Raw genomic sequence first — 26776 nt, forward strand, 5'->3', positions numbered from 1 at the left:
CTTTTCTAATTAGATCTTTAAATGAATATCATGATTAAGAGGTAATTATGTATTATTTAGCATAAACATGAGAAATTTTGTTTCATTTGTGGAATCTATGTTTATTCTCCCATAGATACAATCTAGCTTAACTGTACCTTTGTAATACTGTTGGATCATGCTGTTTTCAAAACCTTTGTACCCATATCATGTGGCATAAAAAATTATTACCCCTTCACTGGCACACACCTTTAGTTCACTGCTTCAGGGAACACTTTATTTCCGTCGTCAACAGAGGAAACAATGGTACATTCTAATTCTAATCAGTAAAACATAATATAAGTTCCTTTTCTTGTTTAGAATCAGTCTTGAATGTATAATCTATTTTTCCAGAGAAAAAGAGGAACATACTCTACGGCAGAGAAGTCATCATCTGTCCCTGTGGTAGGGTTTACTAAGAATTTATTACAGCATAAAGTCCACCTGAATGAATAACATCAATATTGTGTGTAATGTCTGTGCCAGACTTATAATCATATTTACTTAATAAATTAAATTTCAGATTTAGATGTATTGCTTTAGACTTTAATCTATGTATGGTTTATTTTAATTCATTATAATTTACTATTGATTAAAGTTAACAAAATTAAAACTTTTTTTCCCCAGATAATGTTTCCCATCAATTGGCAAAGCCTGCCACCAGAAACTTCACGGGAATTTAAAGAAAATGCAACAGCAGCACAATCTGCACCCTGGAATAAACCTACTTTCAGTAATAAGGTGATTTTGGTTTCTAAATTTGTTTCCACTTGCATCTATATACACACTATGAGTGCTTGTTTTTAATACAAATCTTAAATATGCAAGGTTATGAATTGGCTAGTTGTTTTAAATTTTTTCTCAGCTGCTTTGGAACATTTCTTGAATCATCCTTAATATTTGCAAACCAGTAAGTGCATTCTCAAAACAATGTGTACAAACAATAGATAACATTGGCTTTCTTGCAAAAGCCTGTCCTTTTCTCAAAATCCTTAGTTCATCTCTCAAAAGTAAGTTTTTTTGTTAATGAACATCTCATTCCCATCGGAATAAAAAGTCCTTTTTTTCATTGTTTACAAACAAGATCATTAAAATGTTTAGTCATGTTGTCGGTAAGTTTCCGCATTTCTTGATATAAACTATGGTTTGGATTGCAGTGATTGAAAATGCACAAAACATAAATTTCTTCTGTATGGCATCTATGAATTTCAGCAGCACAAATTCATTTATTTAATTGCATATTTAATTAATATTAATTGCAAGAGACAGGACAGGATTCACACTTTTACTGTACTGTACAAGTGTTTGTTCGTTTCTTAGTTGTTCATCCATGTTCAGATTTTATAATTCTTTGTTTTGCTCTGTCTGTATACACTCTCCAATTTAGGATTCACAAGATTCACCTTTGACTTGTTTAAGAGATTTAGTTGGTTATTGGTTGATCTGATGCCGTATACTCTGCTTCATTTGTGATATTCAAGATTCATCTGCACAATTCAGCAATTCAAGAAACATTTACCAAAAAAATGTTGAAATATACAATGACTTATACAATGAACTATGAACGATGTTTTGGGGGTTAAGACTATTCAGGTAAAACCAGTATAATATATTTTGATCAACATGAACATAAGCAACTGATAACGTAGGTAACAGTAGACAATTGTACACAATTCTTTAAATGAATGTACAAAAGCATTCGCAATTTGATCAAAGCAACAAGAAATGTTCTTATGATGAGCACAAATGACTAAATGATGTGGTTGAACAAGTAGTTTTGAGAATTTCATTTCCGATCTGAGAAATGCTCCAAAGCAACTGAGAAAAACTGTAATCATGGCACAGGCTAAAGGCTTAAACTTAGAACTGGACTTTTCCTCCATTAACCATGGTGTGTCTCAATTCTCATAAAGAGTCACATAACAAGGAAATGCAGTAGGTTATTCATTCACCTAAACCTTTATAGCTGATGTTTTTCCTTAAAAAAATGAATATGATCAGTAATGCATTAACTGCCTTTATTCTGGTTAAAATCATTATGTGAACCAACTATAGTAATAATTTATAGTAAGTACAATTCTGTTGTATAACTTTATGCAAACCTATAGAATATTCAGATGTTTAAGAAAGAAACCTTTTCCCCAAGAGTGCACATAATTACTGTTAACAAAAAAACGTTTTCTTAGTCTATTTAGCTTCTTTTTTTCTTTAACATTGTGCTAAAATTTATTTTAATAAGCTCTAATAAATAACCGTTTTTAATTGTGAAACTTTTTATCTGCTTTAGCCTGACCTGGTACAAATTCGAAGCCGGAATGAATGTTTTCAGTTGCTCAAAGACATGGCCAAAGAGCTTGAGGATATCAACAAGGTATTTACAGGGAATTCCAATATCCAGGTGTACATGTTTATTTTATTTAAAGTTTCACTGTAAAAAGTTTATGTACAGAAAACTAAAACAGTATTATTATATTTTTTTTAACTACAGGGCAGAAATAAAAACTCACTGAAAAGGCACAAAAAAGTTTCAGGAGAAGATTCTGTGGTGGTTGATGTGGAGAGCAGCAAGAGTCTTATTCTGTCATGGGCTAAAGAATTGGACAGGATTAGTATGTCAAGAGGAGTGACAAAGAAAGCATCAATCGAAGCAGATGTTACACAAATTAAGAATAACAATGTGTGCAATATTCAAGACAGTGAGAGGCTAATGAAGTGGGCACAAGAGTTGCAGAATGTCACAGAGGTTCGAAATAATTGCAAAGTGAAGAATAAAATGAATGAGTATGATCTTAAGCAACTCAGTAAATATATATATGTGTGTGTGTGTGTGTGTGTGTGTGTGTGTGTGTGTGTGTGTGTGTGTGTGTGTGTGTGTGTGTGTGTGTGTGTAGAACTTGAAACTTAAAGATGAAGACTTAAAGCAGATTTTTACTCATCAAAAAAGGCTTGTACAACTAGATGAAGTTGTTCCCTTTCTGGAGTTTGTGGTGTGGTCAATTCTCTCATGTGACTCTGAGGTAAGATGATGATTTTATATATAATCATTATATATTATATGCACAAATGTATTGGGACACCTGACTATTCCAGTCATATGTGGTTCTTTCCAATACTTCTTGGAAGCACACAGTTGTGTAGGATGTCTTATAAATTATAATATTACATTAGATTTTCCATTTACTTGATTTCAAAGATCCAAACCTGTTCTAGCATGACAATGTTCCTGTAAACAAAGCAGAGTTATTGCAAAGTTGGTTTACATGGGTTGGAGAGAACTGCTATTGAGTTCTGACCCGCAACCCTACTGAACCCCTTTGGGATAAACTGGAATGTTGACTGTACCACAGAGCTCAAACCTCAAAACAACTTTCCAGAACAGTGCAGGTTATTATAACAGCTAATAAGGACTGAATGTGGACTGGTTTATTTAAAAAGCTCATACAAATCTTATGCTCAGGTCTCCACAAACTTGTGTATATTAAATATATGTGTATGTATATATATTTGTCACAATAAAAGAATGACATTACATTATAAAAAAAAAATTTCTTCCAGGAGGATGTTTCAAAAATATGGTTGCCTGCTAAGCAGAAAACATGGAAGACAAGTAAGAGCTTTTATTCTTTTTTAAAAGGATGACAATGGATCAGATAGAATCTCTACTGACAGTTTTTTACATTTGTGTTTTAGGCAGCCAGAAATATATTCCTACTTCAGGTAGGACCCAATAACTACAACAACAACAACAGCAATACAATTTATAATAATAATAATAATAATAATAATAATAATAATAATAATAATAATAATTATTATTATTATTATTATTATTATTATTATTATTATTATTATTATTATTATTATTATTATTATTATTAATAATTAATAATTAAGGATCATGTCATATTTGAATACTAATCCTGTTTTCCTTGAAGTTTGGCAGTGGATTCAGAGTGCCTCAGGTAACAAACAAAGAAGCAAACAAACAAACAAAGAATAAATGATAATATATGAATCAGTTGGAATTATATTAATGAAATGTGTCATCTCTCTGCTAGTTGATGTGCATCTAGATTCCAGTTCATGCCACCCCTGGCTCTGTGTGTCCAAGGACAAATTGAAAGTGTATGAATTGTGTGAAGCCCCTCGAGAGCAGCAGGTGGATAATCCTGAACAGTTTGACAAACAACCGTTTGTCCTAGGACTCAACAGATTCTCCAGTGGGAGACACTACTGGGAGGTAAATGTACCAGCAAAAGGATCATGGAGGTTAGGGGTAGCGGCTGCATCTGCTCAAAGAAAAGGCCGCTTTAACGTTGCTCCAGGATCAGGGTACTGGACTATTTGCAGCAGATCTGAGACTCTCCGTGCATGCACTGATCCCCCTACCAAGCTGCCGAATTCTGTACCACTTCAGGTGGTTGGGGTTTATGTGGACTATGAGGAAGGACAAGTGTCCTTTTATAATGCTAAAAGCAGATTCCATATGTATACTTTCACCCAGACTTTTAGAGATGTGCTTTTCCCTGCTTTTGCTTGTTTGGATGGGAATACTGTACTAAAAATCTCTACATTATAATATACAGATGTATTTGATCTGTATTGAAAAGTAAGAGCTCCTGCAAGTTCAATAGAACTTCCACTTTTTCTCTGCTCCCAAATCACATGATGATTAAAGGTCTATAGGTAAATGGATTGTGTAGTAATTTTTTACTTCAAAAATACTGTCCACTCATTTTTTTGCCTTGTATTTTACATCAAGACAGACAGATTAAATAAGGAGAAGGAGATTGCTGTTGTGAAAATCATTCAAGAATGCAAGATGGGGAACTGAATGTTGGAAAAATAAGGAAATGATTAAATAGGTACAGAAGTGGCCACAGCACTTTTATTCAGTAAAAAAATAAAAAAATTAAAAAAAAAATACAAAAATGAATAATAATAATAATAATAATAATAATGCATTGAAGTTACATGGACTAATACAAAGAAGTTACTGTGTCACACTAGGATGTTAAGCACTAATTGTTATCAATTATGTTAATTAATATATATGATCTGATGTTAATCTTTGTATTATACTATTATATTACTGCATACTGTTATTTTCTATACTGCATAATATATGTATATATTTTAATAAAATCTTTCTTTTAATGGTTGCAAAAAAATTTTCGAAAATATGTTTATTCCAGAGGCGGTTTAGTTTCGTCAGAGTACCATATTGTATGTTTACTGATATCATGTATTTATTAAATAAGAAAACTAAAATCTCTTTGAACAGGATCAGTGCATATGTGCATGACACTAAACTCTTCAGTCATACTTGAAGTGAGTTAAAGTAAGTAATGTGGTGAGATAGTAAATATGTCAGGCATCTGCAGCCTATACAATATTTATCAAACTGATTTCAGAGAGTAAGGATTCATAATAGCTAAACAGTTTGGGAAAGTAAGGTTTTGGGTGTGATATGAAATTAGAGAGCTACCCTGCTCAAAGCTTAGTTTGGTGAGGTATTAGCTGCCAAAACACAGCCTGAGCTGGTCAAACTGGTAGATCCTCTGTGGCAACTGCCTAATTTCTTGATTTATTAGTAAAAACAAATAGGCTTTTATTGTCATTCCAACCATATACAGTAGAGTACAGTGGAACAACGTTCCCTCAGAACCACAGTACTACAGAAGACAACATAGATTAACCAAAAAGAACACAAAACACAGAACTACTCAAAACTCAATACTAACTACAAAACTAACTACGCCAACTACAAAACTAACTAGTGTGATTTATAGGTTTATACAGTATATAATTCAGTTTAAGTTGTATACTGCTTTTAACAATGGACATTGTCCCAAAGCAGCTTTACAGAGATAAAGAGGTTATAAAATGTTAATGTACAGTATATATTAGAGCCTATAAGTTTATTGCCTATAAGTTCATCCCTAATGAGCGATCCATTGGCAACCATGGCAAGGAAAATTTTCCTGAGACAATATGAGAAGATTCCCTGAAAGGAAACTTGAGAGGACTCAAATGGAAACCCATCCTCATGTAATGTCTTTTCATTATAGCTCCATCATTGTTAAAGTGTATTGTAAAGTGATGGACGCTTAAATACAGAACTGTTCATGCAAACTGCACTCCTAAGCCATTGCAGGAGTTTATATTCATTACAATATATATATATATATATATATATATATATATATATATATATATATAAATACATCCTCATAGTACTTGAGACGCTGAGTAACTTCATGGATCTTTAGGCTGTTCTTGTGGAACCATCCTCAGTTATGATCCAGTATATGTGTGTGTGTGTGTGTGTGTGTGTGTGTGTGTGTGTGTGTGTGTGTGTGTGTGTGTGTGTGTGTGTGTGTGTGTGTGTGTGTGTGTGTGTGTGTGTGCAATGTAGATAATTATTATATAGAGACATTGTTATTAAGAACATACAAGTAAGAATTTTACTGCATGTATTGTAGCTTCCTTGCGCTCGTTTGCGTCTAATAAAAAGGCAGTTCGGTGAAGTACCGGTCTTAACCGCAGAGAGGCAGTAACACCCGAAACTGGCGTCTGAAGCCTAAAACATCCACCCGAAGAAGAAAAGCCACTCGTCTTCTTCTAGCTCAGAAATCCTGCACACTTCCTCTCGATGACTTTAAGTCGGTGATATTATAACAGGTTCTCAGTGATGTTGGACTTCGGTCGGTTTCCGGGTCACAGGCTTTAAGACGAGAGATTAATTCCGTCAGTTGGATTATACTGAGAGAAGGAGGAAGAAAGGAAGAGTTTCCAAACACTTTGACACAATGGCGACGAGCGAGAAAGCCATGTCTGCATCCTTCATGGAGCCTTTCAGAGAAATCCTGGTGCATTATTTAATGCCCGAAAAATGTTACGACGAGTTCTTCCTGAATTTTAATTTTCTACACGGTGAGATAGCTGATCAATTTTATACTACCGTTGGTTAAAAATGGGGGGTTTTCCATGACTTTGAGACGGACGTTTTAAAAATGGTGCACATTGTAATTGTAAACATGCTGGAAAAATGAATGAAATGTGTTCCTAGAGAGCTCATAGTAGCTGTCACTGAGCTGCAATGTCACTTTTCTGATCCTTGCTAAAGCTTAAAATGGAGAACGAGCCAAATTATATTATACATTTTCTACACAGTCAAACTATCTAACTATTTTCTTATTTTATAGAAAAAAAAACAACACTACCAATGTTACATATACTGACTTTAATGCTGTAAGGCTGGTTTGTGTATGCTGTGTGGGTTGGAGGCGTGGCTTTACACAGGGCACGATTTCATTGGCAACCTCAGGCTCGCGCCCTCCTCTCATCACCTGTGTTCTGAAATGCAAATATGATACAGTGATCCACACGCACACAATGTCCCTTTATTTATTCTGTCTGATCATGTGTTTGATAATTTTTTCACAGTGGACTGCCTGAAGATAATAATTAGCAAAGGGTTAGGCATTGGGATCATCCTTGGCTCTGTACTTGGTAAGCAAAAGCCTCTGCTTTCACTTTTTCATTTTGAGTTTTCTCTTTAATTTCTGTCCAAGTTTTTGTGTTACTTATGGCTGTCCTCCTTGTTCTGCAGTGAAATTGCCTCAGATCTTGAAGCTGCTCAGTGCTAAGAGTGCAGAAGGACTAAGTTTTAATTCTGTGATGCTGGAGCTGCTGTCCCTCACAGGCACTATGGTCTACAGCATCGCCAAAAGCTTTCCCTTTAGGTACGCCTGGATGTCACAGCAAAGACAGTTTTTCCAAAAATAAAAAAAGAAACAACTGTTGTATCTGCTCAATGATCACTGAACACTGTATAATCACTGGGGAACACTCCTTCATTCATTTATCTATTCATTTAACAGCTGCTTCTCTTGCTTAATATTGTATATGCTGGTAATCTATAAACATTGGTGGTTCTAGTCAAAGTTCTGGTGTGTTGATCATAGGTGTACTTAGAGATTCAGTCTTTCAATGCTGCTATAGTTAGAGACCTTTATAAAAGTCCCTAAATCTTAACATCGGAATTCATACATTTCATTCATTTATGTATGTATGTGAGGAGGATTTGATATACGTTGTCACACTTACTTTGTTAATGTACAGTGGCATTGTTAATCATTAACCACAGGGCTGCTGATTGCTAGATGTTTTGGATGAAAATAAAGTTTTGGAAACACCAGCAGTGCCTCTAGCTACACTCATACCAAACCACACTCATTAACATGCCACAAACTTGTCAGCGTATACGTATACTGTGTATATGTGTATGTTTAAATCGGTATTTATCAATTCGCTTGCACAGATTATCATTATCTTGTGGGAATTTGTAATCCGTTTTGTAATTTGTATGTAATTCTTAATGTAATGTAGGTGATATTTAAGAAGTATAAGAAACATTCAGGGCTTGTGTGTGTGTGTGTGTGTGTGTGCGCGTGTGTGTGTGTGTGTGTGTGTGTGTGTGTGTGCGCTTTTTACTGCACTTTTCATTTACAGTGCCTGGGGTGAAGTGTTCTTCCTCATGTTGCAGTCATTGGCTATTGGATTTCTTATCCAGCATTATAAAGGATGCACAGTGAAAGGTATGAGATGATAATTATTGTTATTATAATAACAATAATTATAATGTATTCATATAATAATTTAGCTCTAATGTGCTCATTTATCTGTGGATATTTACAGGATTGGGCTTTCTAGTTATCTTTTTTGGCCTGTTGGCTGTCCTTGTTTCTCCTCTCACCCCCATGTTTGTTGTCACCACCATGCAAGCCTCGAACATGCCAGCTATAATCTTAGGACGGGTGGGTGACCAGAATTCTTACTTTTTAAGTGAATTATGCCAAAATGTAGTACACTCAACATTATCCAATGACAGCGTGAACTCAGCTTTGTGGATTTTGTTTGTTTTTTAGCTCATTCAGGCAGGTACCAACTATAGGAACGGCCACACAGGACAGCTGTCAGCTGTATCTGTTTTCCTTCTGTTTGCTGGTTCTTTGGCACGTATATTCACTACAGTGCAGGTATGTTTACAGAGCACATTTTGTTTATTCCAGCTGCTTCTCTTGCTTAATAATGTATATAAAGGTGTATGTGAACAGTGATGATTCAAGTCAAGATTCTGGTCTGTTGATTGTAGGTAGAATTGAGTCCAAGAGATTTGTTGCTGCTATAGTTATGGGCCTTGATGTCTACAGTCACCCTGTGTTCAGATGACAGTTTTTTCTTGTGTTTTAAGCGCATATGCATGATCGCTACAAAGCCTATGTTTCAAGACAAGTCAGGGGCTTTTATTGTCATTTCTACTATACACAGTGGTACACAGTACACAGTAAAAATGAGACAACGTTCCTCCAGAACCCTGGTGCTACACTAAACAACATAAAGCTATAACACACAACATAAAGCTACATAAAGTGCATCTAGTGCAACCTAGTGCAAACAGTACAACAGTTTAGACAAACAGTAGTACAGACAGACAACACAAGACAATACTTTGAATATACAATACCGTGCAAAGAGGACTATAAAAACTGTTTAATTGTGTTTATGAGATAAATCATATAACACTTTAGCCATCTTTATTGTAATCTGTTTCTGGGAATAATTAAATTCTCTGGTTTCTTTGCCAGATTATTCTGATCTTTTTATTTACTGTATTTTCCGGACTATAAGCCGCTACTTTTTCCCACGTTTTGAACCCTGCGGCTTAAATAATAAAGCGGCTAATTTATGGATTTTTCGTGGGTTTTCCCCGGTTTCACAAACTTCAAGCCAAAAAACTGAGCCCCGTAACGTTAGACCAATGAGACCAACTCTTTATATTAAATCAGATGCGCTCCCACTGAATCGGGCCGCACCACATCATAAATATGGATGATGTTCCTCTGACGTTTGATCTGCCCCTCACTCGGACTGTCAACAGGAAATGCGAATCATTCGTCACGCTAAAAACAACCGGGCATGAAAACACGCACCTCACCTGTGTTCTGAGCTGCACAGCATCGGGAGAAAAGCTTCACCGATGGTGATTTTTAAACGCACGACGATGCCAAAAGAAAAAACTCTGAGATAAATTGTTGTGAAAGGAAGGAGGAAGACAGTGAACAATGACTTTTTTGGTAGGCTACTGTTCAGATACAAGCCGTGTTACAGTCACTGTCTTTCATTAAAGCCTGTGTAAAGTTCATTAGTTTCACTGTGGCTTATAGACAGGTGCAGCTTATTTATGTTCAAAATAAAACTCTTTGTAAAATTTAGTGGGTGCGGCTTATATTTGCCTAATAGTCCGGAAATTACGGTAGTAAAAAAGGAAATCTAGACATAAATTAACCATGCATCTAAATGGATATATTGCATTAAAGCTATTTTCTTTACCTAAAGAGCATAGGAATGTGGCAGTTTAAGTAAATTGATACCCTGACACTGACACCTTACCCTAGTTTTTGTTTTTTTTTAACAACTATTGCATAATTTACCGCATTAGCAGTACTTCATAATTGTTTACTCGCACTAACACTGATTATTGCCCAAATGTTTCTCATTTATCTGTTTTGTTTTGTTTTTTTGTATGATTTTGCAGGAAACAGGTGACTCCCTGATGGTTCTTTCCTATATCATCTCATCCAGTTGTAATGGACTAATCGCTGCTCAGGTTCTGTATTACTGGAATGTCAGTACAGTAGTTAAAAAAAAAGCTGAGTAAAACAGTGAGGAGCTGTGGCACCTAGTGCTCTATGTCCACTCCAGATAACATGCTGCTTTAAGCAACTTGTAATATTGACATCAATGGTTTAAAGCAACATGGTTGCACAGTGTTGCTACATATACACTGTAAGCAAGGAGCAAGTGGAGTGGTACACCTGCAATGCTCTAAAGAGAAGGGTATCCAGCTTATTAAAAAGCATATGAACTGTTGGACCAAAAAGAAACTATAAGAAGGACCTCTTTTCCTCATCAATTGATGATCTTTCCATTGAATATATAAGATTATAGGTTGCAATACCTATCCTGTTTAGTTTTCCTTCTTACCTTATCATTTATTCGGCTCAGGGAAAGATGTATTCCTATTTTATAAAGCAGTGTACCATGGAAATGCCTTTTCCTGTTTGTTGGGTATGTTGTATATATTCCATATTTGTTTTAAATGATTTATTCCAGTAGCTGCTAAGGTAAACCATTACAAATAAAAACAACAAAAAATTTGACTTTCCACAAAAGTTTTTTGTTCATGAGAAACATTAGTGTTATTGTGACGATTCTGTCCATTTAGTACAATAGTTTTTTTTTTTTAAACGCATCTAAATTGTGAACAGAGAAATGCTCGATATTCTTCATACGCTTCGGAAAGTTTACTGCAGAATGGAATAGAATTCGTGTAGTAATAATCAAATAGAATGAAATGTGGTATAAATATATATATATATATCTGAGCAATAGCCTTTGCCCTATGGCCTTGTAACATGCCTGATTTGCAAGGAATAAAGGACCAACAAAGTGGTGAGTTGGACAAATTGACAGGGTGGTTGGGAAAAAAAAAAACATTCTTGAATTAAATTTTCCTTACATTAAATTTGTTAGTTTGTGCGTTTTGACATTTCATTTTAATTCCATTTTAGTAATTCAAGTTTCTCTAATGATTTAGTTATTTTTGTGTGTTTTTTTTCCCCCTGAAGTCAGTGGGCCCAACAACATGAATTCATTTTCTGAATTAAAATGCAGTTAAACCAAAGCCGTGTGATCAAGTCTGATGCATTTTAACACAGAAGACTATGTAGATATTGATGCATTTAACCTGCAGAGGGCAGCAGACTGCCTGCTGGTTTACTAAACACATTCTTAAACTCTACCCTCTATCCTCACAATAGCTTCTGTGATCCCACTTCAAGCCGACATTAATCTCTCTCTCTCTCTCTCTCTCTCTCTCTCTCTCTCTCTCTCTCTCTCTCTCTCTCTCTCTCTCTCTCTCTCTCTCTCTCTCTCTCTCTCTCTCTCTCTCTCTCTCTCTCTCTCTCTCTCTCTCTCTCTCTCTCTCTCTCTCTCTCTCTCTCTCTCTCTCTCTCTCGCTCACTTCCCCCTGGCAACTTTCACTAGTGTCACATAGTGATGTATCATGAAATGGTATCTTTTTTTTTCTTCTTCTTCTTCCAAGAGTTAAACCAACACAGCAATTCAAATTCATCCGCATTGCACAATTTCCCATGCTTAAAAACAAATAGCCATAGTTCTGTCAATACACCTAATCCAGCCAAGATCAAACCTGACAAAACGTGGCATTAGATTAAGCCACAGAAAGTGTAATGTGTTTTACTTCCGTAAATGAGGATTTGAATACAAGGATGAAACCGACAGTGTGTGATAGTGAAGTATGTGTTCAGATAAACTTGGTTTTTATCACTTTGTGTTCTTGGGAGGTCTGCTCTTGAGGTGGCTTCTCCAGTACAGAATGGTCTGTCAGCTTTTCTTTCTTTCTTTCTTTCTTTTTTTTTTTTTAAGCACAGCTGTTCAGATCTCTTCAGTGTGTGGGCCAAGCGCTTATCTCCCCCCACCTGAGAGTGCATTTTCTATGTACATATCTTATAATCAGTGGAACAAACCACTGCCCTGCCTTTGTTTGGTGACGATAACGGCCAGACATTCGTGTGCCAGACCGGTTTGTCACAGATTTTTTTCTAAGTTCTACAATTAATCTCTTGTTTTTCTGAACACAGTGAGCACACATGTACGTACACACATACTTTAAACTACATAAAGGAGATCAATGGAATATAAAAATTTTAATGAGTACAAATTTTTTTCATTATAGATCTCTCTCTCTCTCTCTCTCCCCCCTCCTCCCTCCCCTCCTTCCTCCCTCACTCTCTACGTTGTTGCTGCAGGACCAGTCTAGTCCTGGGTGTGGCTCATTAGTGTTAGCTGTCAGTCATTCTCTCCACACTTGGCAAACACTATTAGGTGCATTAGCTTTGGTCTAATGTACACATTCTTTGTCAGTGCCTTCTGCAGCTGCTCACCAAGGTGGGCTCTGACCTTATACCTTTAGGTACCGTCAGGTATAAATCTCCCGGTTCAGTCTTAGCCTTCAAAACCAATAATGAAAAATTGAAAGCAAACAGTGTTTACTCATGTTTTTGCGTAAAAGCTCCAGATTGGTACTCTTAATGAGGCCTTCAAATTAGAATCACGGATGCCTTTCATATTTTTTTTTTTGTAAGTCTATCTTGTATATTTAGACCAAAAACTTTGGTTTCACTGCAACTTTGACAGAAAAGTCTTGTTACATGTGGAACTGTCTTATCTTGATAGTAGTTCATCCCCAGCTTGCCAGTGGTGAGGCAAATGAATAGCTGGTGTTTGTGTATGACTCAGTGCCAGTCGTTTGAAGTTGAGTCTCTGTGTTTCAGTGACTTGCAGGAACCCATGTTTCTGATCTGATCACAAACTGTGTTCTAAACAACTACACCACCTCACCAGCTCAACATGTCATCCACACCAATCAGGAGTAACAAAAATGCAACCCTTGACAGCAACTGTTGAGAGATTTGGCAGAAACTTCCCTCCCACGGTGAGGAGACAGGCCTTTGCCAAATATATTCATATTAAGTTTTGCTTATTAATGATGGCTCAATAAGGATGCATACTCTTGTTTTTTTATTTTTGTTGATCTTTTTTATGGTTTGCTTAAATGCCAATTGCTGATAGTTATTGATAGTAAGGTGGATGGATGTCCGCACATACCCATATCAGCCAGACATAACAGACGTTATCAGGTCATATCTTTCCCCCTCCTCTTGCAGAGCTACACTGCTATTGCGTGAGAGCGATGTTCAGCTGTGTTGTGTGAGGGTGAGTCAAACATGCATGTGTACAGCGTTGGTGGCATTTCAACCAACCGGATCAGTTCTATTAAAAAGACAAGGAAAAAAACTACGCCCACTCACTCACCTGCGTGCAAACAACATTTCGGGCAGGTCTGTCAACGCATTGTGCAAGTCAGTGATTGAGTAGTTCCCTCTCTCTCTCTCTCTCTCTCTCTCTCTCTCTCTCTCTCTCTCTCTCTCTCTCTCTCTCTCTCTCTCTCTCTTTCTCTTTCTGTGTGCTCTTATTAAAAACCAGTAGGTTTACTCCACAAAACAAAGTATTTTGAACTAATCTGTATTTATTTTACATAGTTTTTCACAATTTACTTTTTATTATGACCGTGTATTAAGGTGCCTTAATTATACTTCCTTAGAATAAACCCAGATTGGTAATTACCCTAGTTAGAAATACCCAGTGAATGTGAATGAAAAAAAGGGAAGGGTGGTGGTGGTGGTTTCAAAGAATGGGACAGACTAATTTCACCCTGGGAAAAAAAAACTAGTCAGTGGAACCCATATAAACCATTTAATGAGCTACTTCTTTTTTTATTATTATTATTTCACACATTTGCTCTTTCGTAGAGCAAAATGTGTGTGAAATGAGTTTTAATTCATTAGTTGATTGAACATGGAGGGTTGTCGAGGTTGATATTTTTTTTCTTTACTGTCCCTTTGGGTGAACCCTCACTGGCATCCCTTTACAAAACAAGGCCTGGGAATAGATAAATCAGTTCATTTGTTAATTATGACTTTTAATGAGCGTGTGAGCAGGAAAATGAACACTGATCTGTCCTTTTAACCTCACCAGGGTGTTTTTTTTTAATAAGTTAGGACAGATTTTTCTGTCTGTAATCCCTCAATTGAACAAATTATACTACATTAAAAGCACACAGTCACACATTCTCTTCCCTGTGTGTGTGTGTGTGTGTGTGTGTGTGTGTGTGTGTGTGTGTGTGTGTGTAGAGTGCGTGCGGAATGGGCGCGGCATGTAGTCTTCCCTAGGAATGCAGGTAAATACGCGCCGTTTCTAAGGTAACTTTTAATGTCGGTTTGCTTGTATATAATATTGGCCCCATATGCGCGTAACCTGTTGCAGATAAACCGGAACTCTTTATGGTAATATTATAAACCGCAGTCAAACCGTTTCATGGACAATGTGTGATCCGCCTATAGTTAACTCGCCGAACTCCCCCCCCCCCCGTGGCAGCTTCCGCTAATTGTCGTAATCTCCCCGCGCACTTGCTTACCGGCCTGCGGAAACCATGGTAACCGCTTGTTGAAGCCTGGCTGCTTGTTGCTAAGAGATCGTACACGTTATAAGAGAAAATCCTGCTTCCCGCTTTTAGGGCTCTGTTGCATTACGCACATGTTTGTGGCCAACTTCCAGCTGCTTTATCGTTTTTGTTTTTGACGTCAGGGATTTCAGGGTCAAATCACGCAGAAGTTGCGTTTCACTGCAAATGGCGTTTAGTGTTTCATTCGCAATACGATTCAAAACCAATGCGCTCATTTTCGTCGCTCAGGCTGAAATCAACAGCTGAATGAACTCTTATAACTTATAGTGCTTTAGAAAAGTGAGGGGGAGAACATCCGCCGGTGGAACATCTCCATGAGCTGGAGGTTATAGAGCCGTGGATAAACGAAGGCCGGAGGATTTATGCTGTTAAAGCGAAATGGGAGTGTGTGTGTGTGTGTGTGTGTGTGTGTATCCCATGATTCCTGTGCGCCCTGCACCCCTCCCGTGGGCCTCCGATTAGCCCAAGCGGACTCTTGTATTTCCATGAGAATAGTGGATCTTGGTGAAAGGGTTAAAGTCCGCGGAGGAGAGGGGGGAGAGGACGGCAACACTAATTTTCTGCGCGGCGGGGAGCGCTAAAAAGGGAACAAAGCGATGCAGGGGAGGCGCTGAGGATTGGGCTCCTTTACTATGCACACCTGCGAGCTGAAAAGCGGCGGCCAATCTGCCTCAGACACGGCCAATTACGAGCCGGACCCAAGAGCCGCTTTCACTCCGGAGAAGGATGGGAGAGCGCTGAGGGGGAGGACAGCAGAGTTTTCAAAAGAAGAAAAGAGGAGAGATTTAAATCGATTGGCCCTAAATTATTCGAGCCCTCTGCCTTGTGACGGATGAGTCCCCCTAACTTTCACTGCAAGTGGCTCAGAGAATCCTCCTCTTATCTTCTCTCCTGAGGTTCAATATGGCACACTTACGGAGTTAATCTTGTGCCAAAATAATGTAATAAACAAAATGACCAGATCCGCAAAGTTATAGCTAATTGCAATGCAATGCAAAAAAAAAAAATCAAACTGGCAAAAAAAAAAAAAAACTGGTTTAAAATCGCACGTGCGAGTCGGATTGCACTGCAGATCTCGAGTCCTAAAAGTATCTCCATGTGTGCTTTAAAAAAGTTCCTGCAGAAATATATATTTTTTTTAAAATGTTGTATACCAGCTAGACAGATGTCTATATTCCCCCCTCCAACAATCCGCTCTCCTGGGAAGTTTTGATCCCCCAGGCTACTAACTGAACCCACTGAAAAAGATTAAAATGTATTTTTAGATATATTTATATAATTTATTTGTTTACATTATTTCTCCAGAGTGAGAGGAAGAGTGTGAGCACTAAATATTCTTACTTTTTTAGGAGCACATTTTACAAAATGTGACTGATGTCTGTGCTTCGGAAAAGAACCCCAAAATATTCACTATTTACCATTTATTGTTGTAGCTTTTTATTTTGTATTTGCCTACTTTTTAAAATCCCCTGTACATTGTGTAAAAGTACATGCTACAAGTATAAAGGACCTTTCTATAAAAGTGTAGCAGTTAAAGACCCCAGAATTAATTGAAAAAGACAGGCCCTGTGTGTGCGCACGCAAGTGTGAACGATATTGTCTGAATTTTGGTGAAATTCTGACAGTTATGTAGACCGTGACAAGATTCATACCAAACACAAAGATTTCTTTTACAATTTATTTAACTTTTTTTTTTGTTTATGCAAAAGACCCTTATAAGGGCCATAAAAACTGTACAAAGGCTATTTACAGACAGTATTAAAAGGACTTTAAAAATTACATTGAAACGGCAAGTTGCACACTCGCCTGGAAGGCAAATGTAAACATTCACTCATTTCATTACTTTAATATAAATTACATTAAAGTTCTTAACTCATTAGTGACCTCTAGATTCCTACACTAAAACTTGTTTGAAAAACGGAAAATGCTAAACTGACAGAGTTAGACCATAATATAACACCCCAAAAAGGCATCATGCTTCCGAATTAGCTGCACTTAGCAGGACCTGCATGCTACTTTTGCCATTTGAATTATGTAAATCTGGCATTATACAAGCAATAAGCAGGCTCCTCATGCACCCAAAGGATGTACAAATTATTTTCAAAAAGATACAACCTCCTTTTCCAGTTTTCACTAGTAAAGCCTCACCACACTGACTCCTAGTCATAGACATAAGTCGTAGATAGTCATAGACAGACTTGGTCTAAGGCAAGACCTGGTACTACTAGGAGGGTAAAGAACAGTGCATTCAGATTGGTTTAAAAATTAAAAAATAAAAACACCAATCAAAGGGGAATGTCATAGTGCTAGTCTTATGCTAAAAAGTAAATGCATTGGTCATTTTATTGCTGAAATTATGGATTTCTTTGTATAGACTACATCCCATGGTAACTTTGATAGTTCATTTGTGCAACTAATGCATACCCTACTCTGTTAAAAAAAAGAAAACAGTGTGGGAGTAAGGTATTCTTAATTGTCAAATAATTTGCCATGACAACACCAAGATATTGGGATCCTTCCTGGGCTTCAAATAGTAAGCAGAATGTGTATAGCAACTTTTAAAAAGATAATGCTTATGTTTCCTTCTCAAGCTGTTAATTTTAATAACCTGTATTTCACATTACTGTTTAAAAAAAAAAAAAAAAAAACCCTAATAAAAAAAATTTAAAATAAAACTGGCTTACACTTCCGTCACATGATTTGAACATCACTGACTATAGTGATCATTAGCAGACTGGATGTTTGTGCTTATATCCCCAATTTTATGCCCCATTTTGGTTTTCGATCATGATTGCCTTTTACTGCATGAATGTCCCCAATCCCTGTTAATGAAGCACAGCATAAAAGGCACACAATCAGATTTTTAAAAAGTCTATGATATGTACAAAGGGAATGTCCTACAAAAAACATTTTTTTTTAAACAGTTAACAGCCACACAATTACATACATGTCATACCCATCTCTCTCAGGATGGTCTTATGAAAAGAACCTCCAGACTGAATTAATGGTGAAATTCTGGGCAGGAAAAAAAATAAAATAAAAAACACAAAAAAGCCTAGAGGAAGGGAAGAATAAATCTAAGGGGGGGGACTGAGCAAGATCACTCAAAGAGGTAGAAAAAGTTCCTATGTGCAACAGGTACTCACAACATCCACCAAGAATCCATACAGATTACTTGTTGCACTACAAGTCTACGTCGTGATCCAGCTGAGCTAGTCCCAGTCTTTTCTCTTCTCCAATTCAGATGTGTGTCAGGGGCACGGTACTGCCCAGATAGTGCTGCTGGACACTTGTGTAACCCCTCTGTGCTGTAGGGTCCCCTACATCACCTCCAGGGATGTACATGCTGATCATGTCCCTAAGGTCACCTTGAACTGCCCCACGGTGGTGGTTTGATGCTCCGGTGGGTGAGTGAGTGAAGGCCTCCGGCTTGACCATAGACATTACAGGACTGGGCTGCTGGGGACTGCTGCTGTAGGACATTGGGCTGAAAGGAGGGGGGGGGGGGGGGACAAGAGTATGATTAGAAACCAAAGGAAAACAAATCCAGATAGTGTGTGTGTGTGAACAGTTTACAATTATACAGATGAAATTAAATTAAATTCAAATAGGACATTTATTGAGCCATGCAATACAAATTACAAACAAATCTGATTTTAGTACGTGATAAAAAAATAAATTCACAATTTTGGTTGAACATGCTTTAAAACCAAACAAATTAAACTAAACTAATACATACATATATAATAAACATACTAAATTAACTAACTTTGAACAAAGTTGTGTGTTTATTGTGACGTATAAAGATGAATACCTGTAAGAGTTGGCGCTATTCATATAGGTCTGGGACATGGGCGCTGCGTACTGGAGTGGAAGCTCGTACCGGTGCAGTTGTTGCTGGTAAGCCAGAGCATCACCCTGCACCGCCGCGTAGCCTCCAGCCGGACCCCAGCCGTAGCTGTCCACACGCGGACTTCCACTCTGCGCATGCGCCGCGGCCAGCAGGCTGCCTCCCGGGAGCGGAGGGTACTTGGCGGCGGGGTTGTCCTTTTTCACTGGCGGCTTGCTCTTGCGCCGAGGTTTGTACTTGTAGTCGGGGTACTCCTTCATGTGCGCGGCGCGCAGACGCTTCGCCTCGTCGATGAACGGCCGCTTCTCGGCGTCGGTCAGCAGTTTCCACTCGGCGCCCAAGCGTTTGCTGATCTCAGAGTTGTGCATCTTTGGGTTCTCCTGGGCCATCTTGCGCCGCTGAGCCCGCGACCACACCATAAACGCGTTCATGGGCCGCTTCACCTTGTCCATGGGGTCCGCGCCGGGCGGGCACGCGCTCTTCGGAGCCGCCTGGGGCACGTTTCCGCCGGCGACGCCGTGCTGCGACATGATTTGGCTGTTTGGGTGAGGATTTGGCTGACCCGACTGGCTCTTGAGCTCATGCTCCATCATGCTGTACATCATGGTGATTTTCCCACGGAGGCTTGTTCGAGTCAAAAGTTAAGATCAGCCGAAATAAACTCGAGGCGAATAGGGCGCAGGTGCAGCTTATTGCCGCATGCTATATACACTAGTCGAGTTTGCCTGACCCCCAAAAAAAATACAAGACAAAAAAACACCTCTAAAGATTAAGAAAACAATAAAAAATAAATAAACTTCCACGCGTCATAAAAAGTTTACCATTCCGACGCTTTGATTCGTTAAGGCGATTTTTTCACTCAGACCTTTTTCAAGGTAGTCTGAAAGAGAGAAAAACTAAATCACAGCTGCGCTACTCCAGCTACAAACTCTACAAAGCCACCTGTTGAACAGCGATTGACTCTGTGAATAATAACCGGGGGCATGACAAAAAAACACTCTCTACCCGCTCGTGGTTTTAGGGAAAATTGTATTCCACTGATAACCAATCAGAGCGCGCGCTCCTTCCCTCATCTAATTTACATAAGGCCATGTAGTGCAGGGGGCGGGGCCTAAGCGCACTTGTTGCTTCAACTCAGCTGGACTGGGCCGCTTTATACAGACTATTTATTTAATGGAGAAATAATTATTTTATCCAATCTAATAGAGCCTCGATTAAAGACTTATGAAGTCTCCACATCCACACATTCAATATATTATCATTATTCAGTGCGTTCTTTTTTGTCAGTTCTTAATGCATTGTTCCCACACAAATCCCACAAAAATAGTAGCCAATTGCAAGTTTTCCCCCCTAATGTGATCATCTAAATAAAAACAAAATAGGACACAATTTGTTTAAATAATGATTATTTTTTTTGCCTAATATATATTCCAACTTTGCTGAATTGTAATTCTTATTCATACTTCAGTCCTTTGATTTGTTTTCAGTTCAGCAGTTCTGTTTCTGTACAAGTTACTTTACCTACATTTACTTTTTTTTTTACTTCAGATGTCGATGATATACATTTTTTTTCTTTAATCTAACCACCATGAGATCTCTGACTCATTTTTCTGGATAAAGGATTAAGACATAGGCTGTAAATTGTATATATATTTAAAAAAAAAAAAAAAAATATTCAGGACTAATGATTAAACCTTCAGAAACCTGACAATCAATGCTAATTTCAATCTGCAGACCTGGCACTGTATTTTTGGATATTGTTAATCTGCAAATTGTGCACTGTATTTTTGGACATTTTCCCCAGTACACATTCTTTTAGTGAAATGCATTACTTTCGCATTGTCCAGAAACAGTGTAGAACAATAATAAATAAAGTAGTGTTGTGCTAACTGTTAACATGCACTTAATGGCTGCTGGAACATGTCTTTTAATTATGTAACTAATTTCATTGAGATGTGTCAGAAGGCCATAACTACACACAAACAACATTCCAACTTAAATCTGTGTGGATCATTTATGATATGTGCATTTCAAGTGTTTCTGGAGGTGTGAGATTTTTAGCATATCAGCCACAACTGAAGCCAGAAGGGAAAGGGTGTGGGTGCAAGATGGTAATTTTTTTGTGCAGACAAAGGTGTGTGATGGAGTTTGCAGAAGTATAAGTTGTGAAGTCATTTTAAGATTGACCGTTACACCCTAATGTCAATCAAGCTGTGAATTGTGGGGCTCCACTCTCCCGTTTCCGTATCCAAGACAACGTCTTTTTGGAGTTTTTCCAGGACTATCTTCCCTTTTCTCCTCTCCGCTTCCTCTCTCGCTCTCACTCTCTCTCCTTTTGTGCTCAGATTAATCAGTCTGATTCTGAACAAAGACAACTCAGCAGCTCAAAGTTGGAGCTTTACATTCATAATGCCTCCTCTCACCACCACTCCTACCCACCTCCACAAAATACACACATACACACGTGCACATATACATAGTGAATAAGGCATATATCCTTATGTGTGCATACACATGCAGCACCCCCAGCTGGCTGTGACCATTCTGGTATTCTCTAAAGCCCATGTTTTAGGAGTTGAAAAGTGTAAGTCTTAAACAAGTTGGGACAAAGCTGTTATTCCATGCCGTGCAAAAGAAAAGCACTGATGAGTGGGTTTTAAGCTCTTCTACCAGAGCTATCAAAATGGTATCAACTGTACAAGCATAGCATTAAATTGACAAACACTCCTTCCTTCACAACTGTAACAAGCTAATTTTCATTCCTGTACATTGGAGTACATGATATTTGGACTGTTGCTAGTTAAACATAAAAATTACAAAATGAGGAGAGAAAACAAATATTTCATAACTATTAATAAACTGACCATAAACTTGACTTTTTTCCAAAATGTGATTAATAGTTTCCTTTTTTTTAATGATTGAAATATTTTCTTCTAAATAGGGTCCTCAGATCATGTGACGAAAAAAAGTCAAACCAGAATATCTGAAAGACTCATTTGAAGTGTCTTAGGAAACTCTTGAATGATGCAAGATCATGTAGATGAACATTTATAAAGTAAATATAGTGTTTGGATTAACTGTTTAAATTTTAATGTTGTGATATTAATGTTTAAAACTGGTCTTTAATATTTAAAAAATGCTGTTTATTTTAAATATATAAAAGCTTTTCATTGAATTGATTGACAGCTTGTTGTCCTTTGCACAAAACAGTAAGAATGAGAGAGTTTTGGCACAGATTTTTGTCTTGACCGTTACTTTTCACGTTTGGCATTGTAAAGCCGTTGGAATGGTAGTTTCGGGATCATTAAGTGTGATCACTCTGACACCTTGGTGACTCTCCTAAGTGTGTAATATCACATCTTCTCTCACTTTAGAGGTGCAAATAGTCAGTAGTCGAGTCGATCTACAATCTCTTGTTGGCAGCCTTCACTGACAGTGGCTAAATGCAGATTATAATGGGTAAACCACAGCAAAATTTACATTGGAAATATATTAGTAGAATTTGGAAGTGTTGCTCCTGCTGTGAGAGTAAAACCAGCCAAGGAAAGAGTGACCTTGCACAACATCTACTGCTCCTACATAAGACAGTCATGGGTCATGTAATTGTAATTTAGTAAATTGTTACCATTGGGAAAAAAAAATTGGAACAATGCTCACACTGTGGTAAAATACATACATAAATTATTAGGTACTTTACTAATAAAGTGCTTTCATATAGACAATTACATAAACCCTGTATTACTTTTATACAATTTTTTTCCAGTTTTGTCATAATGGTTGAATGGTATTCAAAAGGAAACAATACTATCTTGTCCACAAAGACTATAAATAATTTAGATTTGTGTAGCATCTGTCTGATCCTATTTTATCCCCATTATAGCCCAGTGTCAGCTGTAAAGTTTCCAGAATTGTAATGGTAAGAAAAAGATTTTGTTATGAACTGGAAACAAATCTGAAAGGATGGAAATGAAGAGGGATGAAATGGAAATGAAGTGGGATGAAAATGAAGAGATGAGGTGCATGATGCATCAGGGAAGCCAGAATTAAGAAGGAAGGATGAGGAGAAGATAAAGAAGCAAACAGGAGCTCAGAGGGGAAGAGGGCTAGTTGGAAAGAGCGCAGTTTGTCCCCGAGTCCTCCCTGACAGGCCAGCTGAATGGGGCTTCTGTTCTCCCTCTTCTCATGTAAATCGGCCCTTCAGTCTTGCAGCCATCCGTCACTGCACAGAAGGAGCCTGGCAGGCCCTTTACGAGCCTCCCACTCGCATAATCCCCTCTGCCACAATTGCGCCCCCAGCAGGGGGGTGAGCTGTGGTGGGGGAGGAGGGATGGAGTGGTGGCAACCATGGGGGTTGCCATCCAGACACGGTGAAAGTGTTGGAAGGGCCACCTACACTGAGGACGCATAATCAAAACAACATCCAACCTGGGGGGAAGGGGTTTCGGGGGGCTCTCTGGGTTTCACTGGAGGCCAGCAATGGTAAGAGCAGAGCAATGCAGCTTTAGAAAACCTAGGACAGGGGAACAGTGTGGAATGAATGAAACGGAGGAAAATGAGACAGGAGTACATGATGCGGGAATTAGCATAGAGTTTCTTTGATGGATAGATGAATAAGACTATGTCTTTGTGAGCAGCACATGTGTGACAGAGGATGGTGGTGGTAGGAGTGACAATTTGACTGAAGTGATCAGAAGTTGTTAGCATGGAATTAAAATGACATACACGCAATGCCACAAAGCATTGGCATGCAGGGAGAGGAATAACACTTTTATAAAGCCAGGCAATGTGCTGGACTGAGGTGCCTTACTTAGTACACTGTCCATTTAACCTTTTCTCACCACAACCCTTAACTGCTTGTCTGCCCCCTAGTGGGCTTTATTATAGTGACCGTTCGTGACTTTTATATTAAGGATTTTTGTTTTTTTACACAGGCTGCAAATGTATAGCCTAAACTGATACCAGAAATAACTTGACTATCGAATAATAAAAAGATATGGTTGAATAGGTTCCCATATAACTTCTTCTTCTTTTGGCTGCTCCCATTAGGGGTCGCCACAGCGGATCATTCGTCTACATACTAATCTGTCCTCTACATCTACCTCTTTTAATCCAACTACCTGCATGTCTTCCCTCACCACATCCATAAACATCCTCCTTGGCCTTCCGCTTTTTCTCCTTCCTGGTGGCTCCATCTTTAGCATTCTCCTACTGATATACCCCATGTCCCTCCTCTGCACATGTCCAAACCATCTCAATCGAGCCTCCCTCACCTTGTCTCCAAAACTTCCTACATGCGCTGTCCCTCTAATAAACTAATTTCTAATCCTGGCCATCGTCACTCCCAACGAAAACCTCAACATCTTCAGCTCTGCTACCTCCTGCTCCACCTCCTGTCTTTTACTCAATGCCACTGTCTCTAATCCATACAACATCGCAGGTCTCACCACAGTCCTATAAATTTTCCCTTTCACTCTTGCAGATACTCTTCTATCACAAATCACTCCTGCCACTTTTCTCAACCCACTCCACCCTGCCTGCACTCTTTTCTTTACTTCTCTAACACATTCTCCATTACTTTGCACTGTTGACCACAGGTACCTAAAGATACCTTTCCCCTGTAGTTACTGCAGGTCTGCACATCACCCTTATTTTTAAAGATCAGTACCTATAAATCCTTTTCTCCTTCCTTAGTGTCCAACTTCTCATACAGCTCCACATATGCCTTTTCCTTGGCTTTCGCCACATCCCTCTTTACCTGCTGCCGCATCTCCTTGTATTCCTGCCTACTTTTCTCATCACTCTGTCGATCCCAATTCTGTTTCGTCGACCTCTTTCTCCTTATGCTTTCCTGCACTTCCTCATGCCACCAACATGTCTCTTTATCTTCCTTTCTATTTCCAGATGTCACACTTAGTACCTTTCTAGTTGCCCAATCATTCTGCACCTCTTCACCACCACTAAGCCCCAGTCTGACCTCTTCCCTGAATCTCACACTACACTCTTCCTCCTTCAGTTTCCACCATCTTATTCTTCTTCAGGCCTCACTTTCCTCCTCTTCTTCTTCACCTCCAAAACCATCCTACAGACCACCATCCGATGCTGTTTAGCTACACTGTCCCCCGCCAACACCTTACAGTCTCCAATCTCCTTCAGGTTGCATCTCCTACATAGAACATAGTCCACCTGTGTGCACCTTCCTCCACTCTTATACGTCACCCTATGATCCTCCTTCTTCTTAAAATAAGTATTCACCAATGCTATTTCCATCCTTTTAGCAAAATCTACCACCATCTGCCCTTCCACATTCCTCTCCTTAAAACCATACCTACCCATCACCTCCTCATCACCTCTGTTCCTTTCACCTACATGCCTATTAAAGTCTACCCCAATCACCAATCGTTCTTTTCTAGGTACACCTTTTACCACTTCATCTAATTCACTCCAGAATTTTTCCTTCTCCTCAATCTCACAGCCCACTTGTGGAGCATAAGCACTGATGACATTTATCATTACCCCTTCAACTTCCAGAAACTTCACTACACTCTTACTGTACTCTTCCTTTAGGATCACCCCTACACCATTTCTCTTTTCACCCACAGCATGATAAAACAGTTTAAATCCACCTCTAATGTTCCTGGCCTTACTCGCTTTCCACTTGGTCTCCTGAACACACAACATCGGCCTTTCTCCTCTCCATCATATGAGCTAACTCTCTCCTTCACCAGTCATAGTACCAACATTTAAAGTTCCAATCCAAACCTCCACTCTTCTACACTTCTCCTTTCTCTGCTGTCTCTGTAGACGTCTTCCTCCTCTTTTTTCTCCTCCTTCAGCCAACAGTAGCCCAATTTCCACCCTGTTGGCTAACAATACCTGTGGGGGCCGTTGGTAACTCGGGGCTTGACCGATCCGGTATGATTCGTGCTCCGCATATTCGATTTGGCACATTTTAAGCTGGATGGCCTTCTTAACGCAAACCTCCCCATTTATTCAGGCTGAGTGTGCACTGGCTTGTGCAACCCTAATGGCTGTGTTCCCATATAACTACTTCTCAATACAAAATATATCTGGTGTGTTGTCCAGCCAGAGACACAACACAGCAAATTTGTTTCATCTTTAACACACTTGAGTAAACTGATCAGACATCCACTTTTAAAATCACCTTCAATCTCTGAAAATCTACAAGCTAATTTAGAAAGGCCATCTTGATATGCGAGGTTTAGATTGTATGAAGAGCAAAATCACAAACCTGTATGTTATGACTTGTGACCTCAGCAACCAGTGTTTGACATGCCTTTATTTATCCTGTCTACCATCTACACAACAGCATTCATTTCTATAATTAGGCTAAACACAAGAACTAATTAAGGTAAAACAGCATTCCTCCTGCATGTGACTTCATTACAGCATGCCCCCAAGCTTACGCCAGCAGATTTAGTCATCACTAGTATCACATGAATAGTCAGCATGAAAAATAAAACAGCCAAAAGGTTTGCATGGTCAGTATTTACTATTTACTTTAACTAAAATACTAACGATTTGGACAGACAGCACCATGTACCACGTCCTAAATATTTTATCCCATTAAATGTGATGAGTTTTTATGCTTATAACCTTTATGAGTCGGGAGTTTTCCACTAGATAAAGTGGACTGCTTGTTTTGTACCAAACTTTTATAAGGCTTAGAGACTTTACCTTGGCATGGTGCCTCAAAGGACTCCCAAGAAAACGTG

The 26776-nt window shown here is 38.5% G+C and overlaps 3 protein-coding genes across 3 annotated transcripts; 2 read left to right on the plus strand and 1 right to left on the minus strand.

Annotated features, from left to right (window-relative positions):
* The first annotated feature begins 132 nt into the window (after window positions 1–132).
* On the plus strand, window positions 133–5189 carry LOC310725772 (uncharacterized protein). The gene is made up of 11 exons (XM_083540810.1): window positions 133–285; window positions 373–423; window positions 646–759; window positions 2306–2389; window positions 2507–2761; window positions 2910–3035; window positions 3574–3625; window positions 3709–3735; window positions 3954–3980; window positions 4077–4913; window positions 4989–5189. Exons 1-10 carry the CDS (start codon window positions 283–285, stop codon window positions 4595–4597), a joined length of 1260 nt encoding a protein of 419 aa, XP_083396936.1. The 5' UTR covers window positions 133–282; the 3' UTR covers window positions 4598–4913; window positions 4989–5189.
* A 1397-nt stretch (window positions 5190–6586) lies between these two features.
* On the plus strand, window positions 6587–11246 carry mpdu1b (mannose-P-dolichol utilization defect 1b). Its single transcript, XM_083540831.1, has 7 exons — window positions 6587–6954; window positions 7468–7533; window positions 7634–7766; window positions 8536–8621; window positions 8722–8840; window positions 8952–9062; window positions 10622–11246. The coding sequence occupies exons 1-7, from the start codon at window positions 6831–6833 to the stop codon at window positions 10742–10744; spliced, it is 762 nt and encodes a 253-aa protein (XP_083396957.1). The 5' UTR covers window positions 6587–6830; the 3' UTR covers window positions 10745–11246.
* Window positions 11247–16857: 5611 nt separating this feature from the next.
* On the minus strand, window positions 16858–22757 carry sox19b (SRY-box transcription factor 19b). The gene is made up of 2 exons (XM_083540826.1): window positions 19008–22757; window positions 16858–18680 (listed from the first exon to the last, which is right to left on the minus strand). Exons 1-2 carry the CDS (start codon window positions 19646–19648, stop codon window positions 18434–18436), a joined length of 888 nt encoding a protein of 295 aa, XP_083396952.1. The 5' UTR covers window positions 19649–22757; the 3' UTR covers window positions 16858–18433.
* Window positions 22758–26776: the final 4019 nt, after the last annotated feature.

This window comes from Silurus aristotelis (genome assembly GCF_946808225.1).
Source record: "Silurus aristotelis genome assembly, chromosome: 5".
NCBI lineage: Eukaryota > Metazoa > Chordata > Actinopteri > Siluriformes > Siluridae > Silurus > Silurus aristotelis.

Coding starts and splice junctions, on each gene's coding strand:
- LOC310725772 (XM_083540810.1), top strand. Junction 3,626..3,708: donor GCAGAAAACATGGAAGACAA/GTAAGAGCTTTT, acceptor TTTGTGTTTTAG/GCAGCCAGAAATATATTCCT. Junction 3,981..4,076: donor GTGGATTCAGAGTGCCTCAG/GTAACAAACAAA, acceptor TCTCTCTGCTAG/TTGATGTGCATCTAGATTCC.
- mpdu1b (XM_083540831.1), top strand. CDS start 6,831: ATGGCGACGAGCGAGAAAGCCATGTCTGCATCCTTCATGGAGCCTTTC. Junction 7,534..7,633: donor CATCCTTGGCTCTGTACTTG/GTAAGCAAAAGC, acceptor CTTGTTCTGCAG/TGAAATTGCCTCAGATCTTG. Junction 8,622..8,721: donor TAAAGGATGCACAGTGAAAG/GTATGAGATGAT, acceptor GGATATTTACAG/GATTGGGCTTTCTAGTTATC.
- sox19b (XM_083540826.1), bottom strand. CDS start 19,648: ATGATGTACAGCATGATGGAGCATGAGCTCAAGAGCCAGTCGGGTCAG. Junction 18,681..19,007: donor AATAGCGCCAACTCTTACAG/GTATTCATCTTT, acceptor CCCTCCTTTCAG/CCCAATGTCCTACAGCAGCA.